Here is a 12,452-nt window from a genome sequence, read left to right as displayed (position 1 = left end):
CAGGAATGGATTCCGACTTCAGGGTATAACGACTGTGTCTATGCATGGCCGCACTTACATACCTGCGATGGGTAGCCTTATTGTGCTATGCAAAAAATTTATAATCAAATTTTATCATGGCGCTTATGCTGGGAGATTACAATTAGGTTGTCAAATTTGAGTTATTTAAATTTAATTTGAAGAATTACTTTACACAAGCATACGATAATATAAAAAAATATATTAGTAGGCGACTCAGAAGCTTTCGTGAAAGTTTTGGAAATTGTTAAAACTTCAACGCTGAGTTCGTCGTCGTCGTGTGAGCGTCGGTGGAGGCTCTTGGTTGACAAGTTTCGTTTGGCATCTGCTTGGGTGCAGATGTTACTCACAGGATGGGGCACGAGGAGCCACTTGTCGTCCATCCCGCTGAGTTCAAAATTAAAGTGAAACAAAAATGTGTACAAAACATACCAAAAGAATAAATTCATGTAGGTTTATAAGCACAACGGAGAAGTATAATATTTGATTCTAGCAAAACCTATTTGACTTGTTATGGGAGAAAACGTTTCTATCTAATTTTCTTGGAAACAGTAACTTATTTACAAGGATGAACATCGTAAAAGTTTCGAGTATCAAAAAAAATTATTGCGTCACTACCACAGATGAGCTACGCCTCAAGCGTGACTCAACAGTGGAGGTCAATGACCTATGCTACAAAGAGGTCATTGACCTTTACCGACCCCAACATTGAGTTTTAAAATTCAAAGTTTAGCCATAAAAAACAATTGTGTTATGCTTTTTATAACCAGTATAAAAGTTTCGAACACAATATAAAGCTGATGCTCTGTTAATGACACCAGATAGTTTAAATGGCCATTCATGTTTGTTTGGTTTTGGAATACAGCAAAAGAAATGTGTTGTAAAATCTTTCAGTGCAAATACTAAGTTCTTTTGTTGTAGCTTTTATGTGTCCAGTCCATTTCGTTTTCCAGCTTGCAATTGCGATAAAATACCGCAGTCTATTGTATGGAAGAAGTCAATGTACTTTGTAATGGAAAACGTATATAGACAAAAGATTCTTTCTGCAAATCCTTTCAAAAGTTAATTGTTTACTTATCACCAAAGTTAGTATTTGGCCAAAGCATTCTATAAAAGCTTTGTCAGTTGAGGCCAAAACGATTTCTGCGCTTTGCTCGGAAAGAATCGAGTGATTTAGAACTCTGAATTAATTGTGTTGATCAGCGTTAGTTGATTTGTAAGCCATGGTATGAGTGATTTACTAAACAGCAGCAGCTAATCGTTTGTTGGCAGTAATTGTAGGAAGTTAATGCAGCTTAGTAGCAAAGCAGTGTTTAGTTTAAAGCGACAAAATTCCTGAAACAAAACATACTTAAATTATCGTCTCCTTCGATCCCATGAAATTGCAAATGTCTTCTCAGCTATAGCATAAGTTGCCATTTTACATTGTTTCAACGTCTAACGACATTGAAACGATGAAAAGAGGCAGCTTTTGCTGACGGGCCAGTTCAGTAGAGAGGTCAAGGTCCACGTCTACGCCGAGCAGCCTTGGATTTGGTTCGTTCCAGTCTTAGTTATGGAACTTATTTCAATAATATAGGCTTGCCTACTGTGGGTACCTTGTCTTATTCCAGCGACTAAAATTTGTTATTTTTACATTGATTCAACGTCTGCAGTTGTTGGATCAACGTTTTGTAATGAATATTAGAAAGAACTAATTTTCTCGCTTAGATGCAAATTTTATTTTCAAGGTAGGGGAGTCGCAACAGATTGCAACAACTATGAAATGGCAGTAGGTCACAAACCAATTTACTGCAATAAAGTGACAAAAATAATTTGTATCATTATTTTGAAAAAACAATTAGCCCTAAGACTCCCGTCAGGCTGCACACAATCGAGTTATCGTTGAAAGTTTTGAGAATCAGTTTTATGAAAAGCTGCAGAAATATCATTATTATCTATTTCTAACCATCAGTTGAACTGTCGCTAAGCAGTCTGTTTAGCAAGCAAATAGAGCATGAATGGTCGTATGAAGGTGGAAAGCTAACAGTAACCAGGCAAAAAGTGCCGCACGTTTCACCTTCGCTAATGACACAAATTGAGTCAATAGAAATTTGTTTACATCTTTTGCTAGTGTTCTAAAACGGAACACAATGAATAGGAACAAATAGGCTAGTTGTACCTGTGGGCTGCAATGTAAATCGTTAGAGAAATAAATTTAGAAAAGGAAATTAGACAACAGAAACAACTATTCAAAGCAGCAAGCTGAGTTTTTAAACTAAAATTATTAAAAAAGAAAAAAAAAATCGTTTTTGTAGCCTATATCCCGTATGTTAATATTTGTTTAACACTTGTGTTGAAAAACACGAATTTCACTTCGATTCCAAGAGCTTTTGTTTTCCTTGTGTAAAGAATTTAGCTTCGATCATACAAAATTATTCAAATATTCTTATTTCACTTGTTTGTGACAATTGCGTTATACTTTAATGTTTGATACGGTCGATTGAGTCTCAGGAGTAGAGGGTGCATTTATTTACCACACCAGGTTTGAGGTGACTCTATGGACAACACCGAAAGGCTATTGAAGATCAGCCTGTTTTTGTTCTCATTGCACAAGAATCTACGTTTAGTTCCACTTTTCGAGTGAGTGGACGACACAATCAAGGAGGTGTGCGTGCCGTTTGTTCTTCAACGCTACACTTACAAAAAGATGTTGGTTTACTTCCCAACAGATTCCAAGTGTTTTCCTAAACCACTAAGGGACTGTTAAAATATAATATGACGCCTCCATAACGGCATCATAACGCTTTTCATCAATAAAAATGACGGTTCTGGCAACCCCAGAGACCGTACTACGGTGTTTGAAAACATAATGGTGGCATTTCATCAACGATCATCATAACTAATCAACCCATCCCCACCCATACATAGGCTATATGTCAGCAATCTAAGTTGACATTGAGTGCTTTAAGGTGAACTTGAAGATATTTAAAGTGAAAGTATTTGTCAAACTATTTCCAATTGAATTGAATGCCCTTCTCTCTTACAAAATCCTTCGTAGCCTACGGCCCTGTATGCAAATGTTGTATCACTGAATACAAGTGTGGCCGTTTTCGGCCACCGGCCACACCGCCTGCAGACAAGTGGTAGAATATGTAAATCTGTGCTCAGCCATATTGCATTTGAAGCAACTAATAAAAACTACTCTAACCTTATTCTTTCGAGCTTATATCACTGAGTAAATGTTATGATGAGCAAATGTGTAGCGACAGCCTTAGCTACTTTGTCCAGACTATTTCTTACACACATCACAGTCTTGTTGACACAGTAGAATATGATAGTGCTGACGGCCGGAAAACACATACATTGTGTTTTGTTTTCGCCGTGTTTCGTGCAATGTGTGTTGAAGTTGTACCGAAATAAACTTTCACTCGGCCGAGACAACTGTCTAGCAAAGCAAATATGTACTGAAAAAAAAAACGCCAAGAGTTTTCAACGGGATCCACCTGACAAATTGGAAAATACTTGTTGCTTAGGCTTGCTCACAACGTAGCCTAAGCGATACAAAGTGATTCAATATTTTAAACTACGGAAGATACATCAATCAAGTTAAAACATCTCAAAATCATTTTGACCGTTCTGACTAGTTCTTTTACGTCTGTGTTGAGGTGAACAGCCTCATCAAAACAGTAAACATTACCTAAGCTCATTGCGCATTTCGAAACCTCAAATAGACAAAGCTTCCATTCTCCTTACCTAGCAACAAAAGCTACTCAGCAGTGGTTTCTTTTCTAGTATTATTTGTTGGGAAATTATAGACTTTAGACTTGTATTTTGTTGGCTCATGTTAAACGCAGGTATTTTTTAATCTTTGCTTTGTTCATCAATTCAATTTAAAACTTACAGAATAAGCTGGTTTCGTTATTTGTACCTAAATAAAATTTTCTTGTATTTTACTTCGATCTGGTTTTGACAGTTTCAACATGAATACAACAATGAACTTGACAATGGTGAACAACACCATCAACGAGAATTTAAAGGTAAGATATTTGTTCCCTAGATCTTCGTGACATAATATTTATGTTTTGGAAAAATTTTAGTAAAACGTTTTGATATACGAAACTTAAAAATAATGTAGGCTATTTACTGTGGGCTATTAACAAAAAAGATTGAAAAGCAAATTAAAGAACATACTGTATGCTAAAATTGGACGCTTTGATTGTGTTTATTTCTGAAATACGATTCTGCAAACTTTTTTAGGCTGAGTATTTAGAATTTATAAGCACTGTTGCCATACATGTAAACTGTCGGCCATCAAGTTTTTTAGCTTAGCCAAATGTCCAAAATCGATTTTTGTCCCGAATCAATTTTTGTAGTAACATTTTTTGTGCTATAGTATAGCAGACATATGAGTGATATAACCAGTAGCGTTGACAGGGCGGTCCAGTCAGACTTGGACAACTAGATATTTTTAGCTTTTTGAAATTAAATTAGAATAAGAGCCATGCAAAGTTTTACAAATTAGACTAGAATTAGAATTAGAGCTACCCATGGCCACCTGGAGATGTATCTTTAGGTAGCCATCAGCTACCCAAGTTTTCACAAATTAGAGTAGAATTTAAATTAAATTAGAATCAATTTGACGCAGCTGTCACATATCTTTTTCTGTTTGGATAAAAACGCCAATATTAAATATGGCAACTCTGGATCAAAGTGTCATTCCACCATAACAAAACCAAAACCATCTACGTCATAATAGACATTGTGACGTGATAGAATTCATAAACTTTTAAAATGTTGGCATGACAAATCAATAGCTTTTTTTCTCCTAAAAGTCTGAACCTTAAAACATTTGACCAGGCTAACAGTCACAATACTATTTTAATAAATATAATTTAATTTATGTTGTGGAACATGTTTTCGTTCGTTCATTAGAACTCTTCAGCACAACTGGACCGAAACAAAAATTATTCGAAACAAAATTAGCCTACAATATAAATAGATTTCAGCACTAGTCGACCAAAACGAACGAAAAATTACATACGGCATTAATTAGATAGAATGTTCATGACCTCCAAGTTCTTTACTTTTTTTCTTTCTTTTCTTCATTGTTTTTTACTTAATGACACTTTGATCTTGATCGTTTTATTGCATTTTCCTTGCATGAGGTTGGTAAGAGCAAGAGCTTCCTTTTCATTTGCTGAAAAACACTGTTGAACAAAGTAGAATTTTTAACAAAACCAGAGATTAGAACTAGAATTAGAGTAAACAAGTTTTTATGAAATTAGAATTACCAACATTTTGCTCTAATTCATCGAATTAGACAACTAGAATTATCTAGTTGCCCAAGTCTGGGTCCAGGGAGTACTTTTGGACCTGGGGTGACTTTAGAGGCCAGTAACCTTTCCCAGGGGCCGGGGAGCTTGGAAGAAACCACCTTGTATTTTTGGATATAGTGCGTTTATTCTAGAAAGGTCTTGATTGAAGGGTCGAGGATCTCATTTGTTCTGGGCCCAAATTATCTCTTTAACGGCCCTGGAACCTTTGGCATAAGCCTATTATGCTTGAAATGATTCCATTAATGCAAAACCGTTTATCGTGGTTTATGAAGGTTAAGGCTTCCTTTTGTATTCAACGTGTTGCTGCCTATAGTTTTGGCGCAATATTTTCCTGTTGGTTAATTTTTTTTTCCTTTTTGCAGAATCTATCTAATGCAATCGCAGAAGCAAAAAGGAAGGAATACATTCATCATTGCAGATACGATCGAATGCCTTCTGCGATGGAAATAGTTCGAAGTAATGCGTCATCTTGACTGTAGCTTATTTTACGTCCACAGCTTGGATGATTTAATCGATAGAAGTCTTTTGTAAATATTTGAAATTGCAATTGTCAATAAGTAAATAAGATATTTTCTGTTTTATTGAGGCATCTTCAATACGTCAAAATTCTAACATTAACAGAAGTCTCTTGTAGAAAATCCTTTATATTAAAACTGTTTTCAAATCGACTTGCTGGTCTAGTTTATTAAAGTCACCCTAAAATCAGTAAGCATCGGTTTATTACCCCACTGGGTCATACCAAAGACCGTATAAAAATGGTGTTAGGTGTTAGCCTTGGGTATTGTGTTGTAATATTATACTTTCCAGTGCACCGCCACGTCTGGTCTAAAACTGCCACTTGAAGCTTGAAAGCAGGTGATGCCTGCCGTAAGTGCAACGATGAACAAAGACACACTTCATTGATATTAATGAAATTTCCTTTTTACAGGCATGAATGCTGGCTATGCTGCTTTTCACGTTTTGCTAATCGTTTTAGCCACAATTGTTGTTGGTTTATTTATAGAAGAAGTTTTCTTTTTGAAAGCAAACATGAAATTATCAGCACGAAGAAGACTTTCAATTTTACAGGTAAATTTATTGCAAATTCAGGCTCTTACTTGAACTAAATGGGATAATGGCAAATAATATCGTCATGCTTTATTTTATAGTAGGCTAATAGGCCTATCAAATCAACTACAACAGACTTCTTCCCAGCGACACATCAGTTCTTTTTGACATTGATTCGTCCTCTGCAGATGTTAAACCAATGTAAAAAAAAAACTGATTTGCTGACTGGATTGTGCATCAGTAACAGGAATATTTTTAGTTCTACAATAACCTCGCTAAGTTTTTGAAGTCTCTTAATAAGTTCCATTTATTCGCTTGGCTTTACAGTAATAGAGTGCAGTAGGCAAAAGATAATTGAATGTGCTTTAATTAAGGTAGTATGGATTCGATTCCAGACCAAGTTGCTGGACTTTAAACATATAATTGTTTTGTACGTGGAGCGGCGAGAAAAAGTTTAGAGAGTAATTGAGCAAATATCACTGATATCAATATCACGTCATACTTTAAAGAAAGAATATAATCGGTACCGTTTTAAAAGTTTTTGGTTTGACTCGACCTGGAATCGATCTCAAGCCTATCAGCACTAGACCCGAAGAAGAAACCTCACGGCCACTGCGCTGATCATGAAGTGACTACTTGACTCGATGACTACCATGGTCAACAAAATACTCCAACCAATCAAATCTGCATGTTTTTCTTTCCAGGCTGGCATTCCACCTACGTTTGCTGTGGCTTCTGTGGTTGGCACATTTTTTCCTTCAGGAGTGGTGATGATCGATTTTGTATGTTCTGTGTAAGTTGTGTTGTTTATTTGCGTCGTTTTTGCATTGCTCAATGTTGGCGCGATGTAAACATAACAATCTTTATGTGGAAAGTTCATGTTGAGGAGACTTTCCGATTTAGAATCTTGTTGTCGTTGTTTCGTTATATCTTGCTCGCTCACAAGTACAGTATAACTAACGACTTTCCACTCTAGTTTATCAAGATTATCAATTACCATTACCAATTCTGTTTCAGGTATTTTGGAATTGGTCTACATGCTTTCCTTGTGTTAATGGTAAATTATTATGGAGGTCTTCGACAGTTGCTTCTCCGCTTTAATAAAAAATCTTGCGCAATTCATACTGGCCCGTTTTGTTGCTGCTGCTTATGCCTTCCTAGTTTTAAAATGACCAAGTGAGTGACTTTATTATTTTTAACCAAATTTAAAAAAAGTGTAATTAACGTGATAATTTGTTATGAATATTAGTTAGATCATGAAGAATACCAACTGCAATAAATAATAATCAATATGTTATGTACTGTATTTGAGCTGAAATTTGCATACACACAGCATTTTGTGTCTGGTCTTCGTGTCAAATTTTACATCAGCGAGCGCAGTTTAAATTTTTTTCTTGTAGGCTACTGATCTGTGTTTTCTAGTTTGTTTCGTTTTGTGCATAAACTTAACTAAGGTACACCTCTGATATTTAGCATACTCTGATACTTAGCTACTTAGAAACTTAACTACTCTGATATTTAGCATAAACTTAACTACGGTACAATAAAAGGTTGGTAAAATGCCTCCTTAAACATGTTAACAAGCAAGTAGGCTGTAGAAATGAATTTTTTTTACATTTTTGCGTCAAAAATACGGCAGTTACATCAAACATATGACCAGTGGGCCATTCTAAGTATGACCTGTGGGCAAATTTTACTATGTTGTCCTTCTACACAGTTCCCCAGCTACTTCACTGATATTCAACATAAGCCGATTTTCCGTTGACAAAAAGTCGTCGTTTTCATCGTCATCTGATTCTTTTGTTATTTTCAGAAAAAACTTTACGCTTTTGTGGTACGCTACTTTCCAAGCTGCTTTCACTCGACCAATCGTGTTATTTTTTGAAGGAGTTGTGCAAGGGGACCATTCGTTGCCCATCCCAGGCGTAAGTAGGCTAGCAGCTAGTATTAGAATGTAAGCATACAGCGAAACATCTTTTCGAGTGCTTGCATGACGACTCCGCTTCTTAACAAGATAGGCTAATGCTGTTGAAACCTTGGCTTAAACATCGTATCAAAATGGACGTAGTTTACTTGATGACTGTAGCCTTGCGCTGCTTCAGTTGTCTGTTGTAGTAGTAGTTCATTTTTAATCCGGCGATGTTCCTGTCACCGAGGGTGGCCGGATTTACCTCCAAGTGCTGCACTGGCCTTCACACCACATCGATCTGTCTAACGTGTCCTCTCTTGTCAAGCCCACCTTGCTGCTTTCCTCCTCAACTTGCCTTTTCCACGTTTTCTTGAGTCAATAATCCACTATAAACGTACACTATTTTACAAAAATTACATGCTCATTAAAGACTTATGTGCTTTGCAGATGCTGTATACAGGCCTTTTAATTGCCTCGATGTTAAGTGGGATGTGGGCACTGGTTATATTTAGAAGGGCTTCTGGAGATTTCCTTGGCCAATATCGTGTTACTGGAAAATTTTTCAACTTTCAAGTAAGTTTTTCGTCCTCACAAACAAAATTGATTCAGTGCTGTTCAGTTTGTTTTCGTTCTGACTATCTTTAAAGGAAAACAATAGGCTATATGTCGTAACATGGTAGAAGTCTAAAAAAGGTAGAAGTGACAAAACACGAATAGGCTACCTTGATGTGTTGAATTGAAAACTAAATAAGAATCTACTGTAAGTTCAAAAATTTTGGTTAGCACCAGTTTATAGGTTAATTTCCTCGTTGGACCAGTACCAGTTAAATAGCCATTCTTCTCTATATAATACGAAACATTTGGATGAATTAATAGGCTACTCTTTCTTTAGACTAGATTTTATTTGTAACTTATTGATAAAAACGCACCGGTATGCAAATAAATGTTTAAACTTTGAAAAAAAATTGCAATAGGGTGTTTAAAATTATAAAATAAATATTCACATCACACCAGTGTGAATGTTCAGTGTTGCCATATGATTCTGACCATATGTGTTTTTTTCAGCTGGTATTGCTTATTGCTAATCTACAGCCATTTATCATTAAATTAACCTATACCCATTGTGTCCTTCCATATACTTTCCTTGCTTCCAAAGTAGTCATCAATTACCAAATTATGGTGAGTGTCATAGCCTACTAAGTAGCATTGTTATCATAGGGTAGGCTATGCTTTTGCTGTGATGCTACTACATTCACATTAAGTGAAGTAGCCCAACGAGTCAACGCAGAATTTATTCATAATGCTTTACTGAGTTGTTGCACAGTGACACCATGGCAAAGCTATAGATTATAGAAATTATGGATGAGGTAGGATTGGCGGTGTAGTTTAGTATGTCGCTAATAAGATTTGAAGAAAGTTTTCGCTGAAACACTCGTCCAATCAGAATAAGAACATTGATTGAGCTTGGGTACAAGTAAATATAATACAGTGTGTACCACCGTATAGTCTACTATACGGTTAATAAAACAAGTTTACTAAAGTGAAAAGTTAATAAATCATTCTGTTTAATCTAATCAAATAACAAAGAGGCCAAAATGTAGATACTAAACTCATGTTCAGAAAACAAACGTTTCGTAAACTATACTGTCTTCATCTTCAGTGCTATAAATGTAATGACATTTATAATTTATAGTTATATTTATAGTATATATTTGTATTTTTATAATTTAATTAATAATATATTTACAGTTATATTTATAAATGTAATGGCATTCATAGCACTGAAGATGAAGACAGTATAGTTTTCGAAACGTTTGTTTGCTGAATATTATTATTATTTATTTACTTGCATCAGACACAAAGTCCATAGAATTCAAACTTTTAACAATCATCACACAAAATATCAGACTAACACAACACCATTCGTTAACACAATATGAGTTTAGTATCTGTATCTGTATTTTTTTCATTAGATTAACCAGGCGTTCCAACAATTTCATTCTGTTCAGGTGATCGAATTTTTTCTTCTTGCTGTCACAACAAGGTTCCTATACAGAAGAGAGAGTGACGGTATTCAACTGGAAAGAATTGTAAACAAGACAGATTCGTAAGTTAATTGTGTACAATATTTTAAAACGGTGCTAAGCCCAAAAGTAAGTTATTTAGCCTTTGGTGAGCAAAGTTTATTCCAACATTAATTAAAACTTTACTACGGTAATTCAAAACAAGCTTTTTGAAGCTATTTGATTGCCCATAAATAAAACTTTGACTTACATCGAACTAAGGCGGTAAAACTTGGCTAGTAGCCTAGTTTTATGGAAACATAAAGTGTAACATAGCTAATCCCTTATAATAAACTCAGTTCGAGAAAGAAAACTGTGATTTTACAAGCATAGTGAATGCGAAAAAATTAGTACCATAAAAAAATTAAACTCCACAGTAGAAGAAGCAGCACAAGACTAGGCTATAGATATTAGATAAGTTTCATTTTCATGATATGTTTTGTGGTCTATAGCCTGCAGTCTGATAAACACGTCTGTAGAAAATGTCCGAGTCATTTTCATTTTAGCTTTTAAATCAAGTATTTTTTTTATTTTGCACTTTTTATGAAATCTTAACTATTTTGATAGGAACGAAAACTCTGGTTCCCGCTTGGACTCGACTGAGAAACCGATGCTGAGTTCCAGTGAAAGTGACGTCAGTGGGGCATCCTTACATGAGACAAACTTGAATAACAGAGTTGACGACTACGTTGTATAGATGAAGCAACAAATAAAAATCTATATTTGCACCAACTCCCTTTTCACATTTGGCGCTTCGTAAACTGGTTATCGTCAATGCGCCCAGCCAGCAGACACAAGTTGATCCTTTGATATCGTTCCATTGTCTGAGGACGTTGAAACGACGTTTGATAGGACAACTTATGCTTGTGGAATATCAATGTTTGCCTTTTATATGCAGTAGCTTTTTTCTTAAGTAATTTATCATTTGAACGTGTTAAAGAGAAAACGAATTTTGTCACGCTGCAGTGTCTTGTCTTGTAATCAAGCCAGATAGTTCAAAAGTTGGTCTGGATAAAAACAAGTCCATCAACCTCTTATATTTTTTGCATACTCGAAATTTTGTTTACTCCTCTCTCATTAATTTGACTGAAACAACAGGCGCATGAACGCAAGTGGAGATAATAAAACGGGCATGTAAGCAAACAAACCAACCAGCAACCAGTTCAATATGTAAAAGCAGAACATCGCACTCAAGGATTTCAAGAAGTTCAAGCAGCATCAAACATCGGTTATCAGATTTCGATTGAGACTTGAATTTTACTTATCGGTTGATTTGGTTTACGAAAATCACTTCGGCCGGTGGTTTTAAACAATTTTTTGTCTGCTCATTGAAGTCAACAACTAGTTCTCCAACTTCTCCCACTTTGTTCTAGAGTGGACGAAAAATAAGCGCTTGGCCAAATGACGTACGATATCATATCGCTTTATTTTTCGTCATTGACGCGTTCGGAACGAAAAAGATACTAGGCCTACAAGCAGGGCCGTAGCAACAAAGAACGTGGCCCCCTCCGAACATAAGTCCGGGGCCCCTTACAACGCAGAAACTGGAATGTGATATTTATTTTACACAATATGCAGGGTTCATATTATGTATAGTATATTGTATACTGTATAGCCATGGTATAGCCTACGCAGTAGCGGGCACAGTTCCGTTAATTCACGAAGCTAACACTTTGGTTAGCGGATTACCATTTTCGCTAATTTAGAAATTTTAGCGGATTCCTGGGGAGAAAGTAAATTTATTGAAAATTCGCTGATTGCTTTGTTGAAAGCTAACTTTTACGTTAGCTGCGCCCACCACTGTGTATACATAGGTCTAGTGCAGTGGTTCTCAACCGGGGGTGCGCGAAGCGATTTCAGGGGGTCCGTGAAAGTTTCCGAGTTTTCAGCATGCTTGATAAATTACGAAATTTAAAAATTGGTTGGTTGTGCTTTATTTGTGTATTAGCCTACCGTGATTTTCAAACTGTAGGTTACTTCCCAACGAACTGGTGTGATGTTTTTTGAACTTTCAATGGACATTGCACAAAGGCTTGGATTCCTAACTAAAAAATATCATATAAATGAATTATTTTTTTAATAAGGCTATGTTCAACT

At 35.8% G+C, this 12,452-nt stretch overlaps 1 protein-coding gene across 1 annotated transcript; it reads left to right on the top strand.

The window, feature by feature from the left end:
* The first annotated feature begins 3,897 nt into the window (after positions 1 to 3,897).
* Positions 3,898 to 11,312, top strand: LOC145769476 (organic solute transporter subunit alpha-like). Its single transcript, XM_082581123.1, has 10 exons — positions 3,898 to 4,037; positions 5,699 to 5,792; positions 6,265 to 6,404; positions 7,088 to 7,176; positions 7,401 to 7,559; positions 8,197 to 8,308; positions 8,740 to 8,865; positions 9,358 to 9,471; positions 10,302 to 10,399; positions 10,923 to 11,312. Exons 1-10 carry the CDS (start codon positions 3,981 to 3,983, stop codon positions 11,050 to 11,052), a joined length of 1,119 nt encoding a protein of 372 aa, XP_082437249.1. The 5' UTR covers positions 3,898 to 3,980; the 3' UTR covers positions 11,053 to 11,312.
* The last annotated feature ends 1,140 nt before the right edge of the window (positions 11,313 to 12,452 follow it).

This window comes from Aplidium turbinatum, chromosome 4, assembly GCF_918807975.1.
Source record: "Aplidium turbinatum chromosome 4, kaAplTurb1.1, whole genome shotgun sequence".
NCBI lineage: Eukaryota > Metazoa > Chordata > Ascidiacea > Aplousobranchia > Polyclinidae > Aplidium > Aplidium turbinatum.
This window is presented reverse-complemented; position numbering and strand designations above follow the sequence as displayed.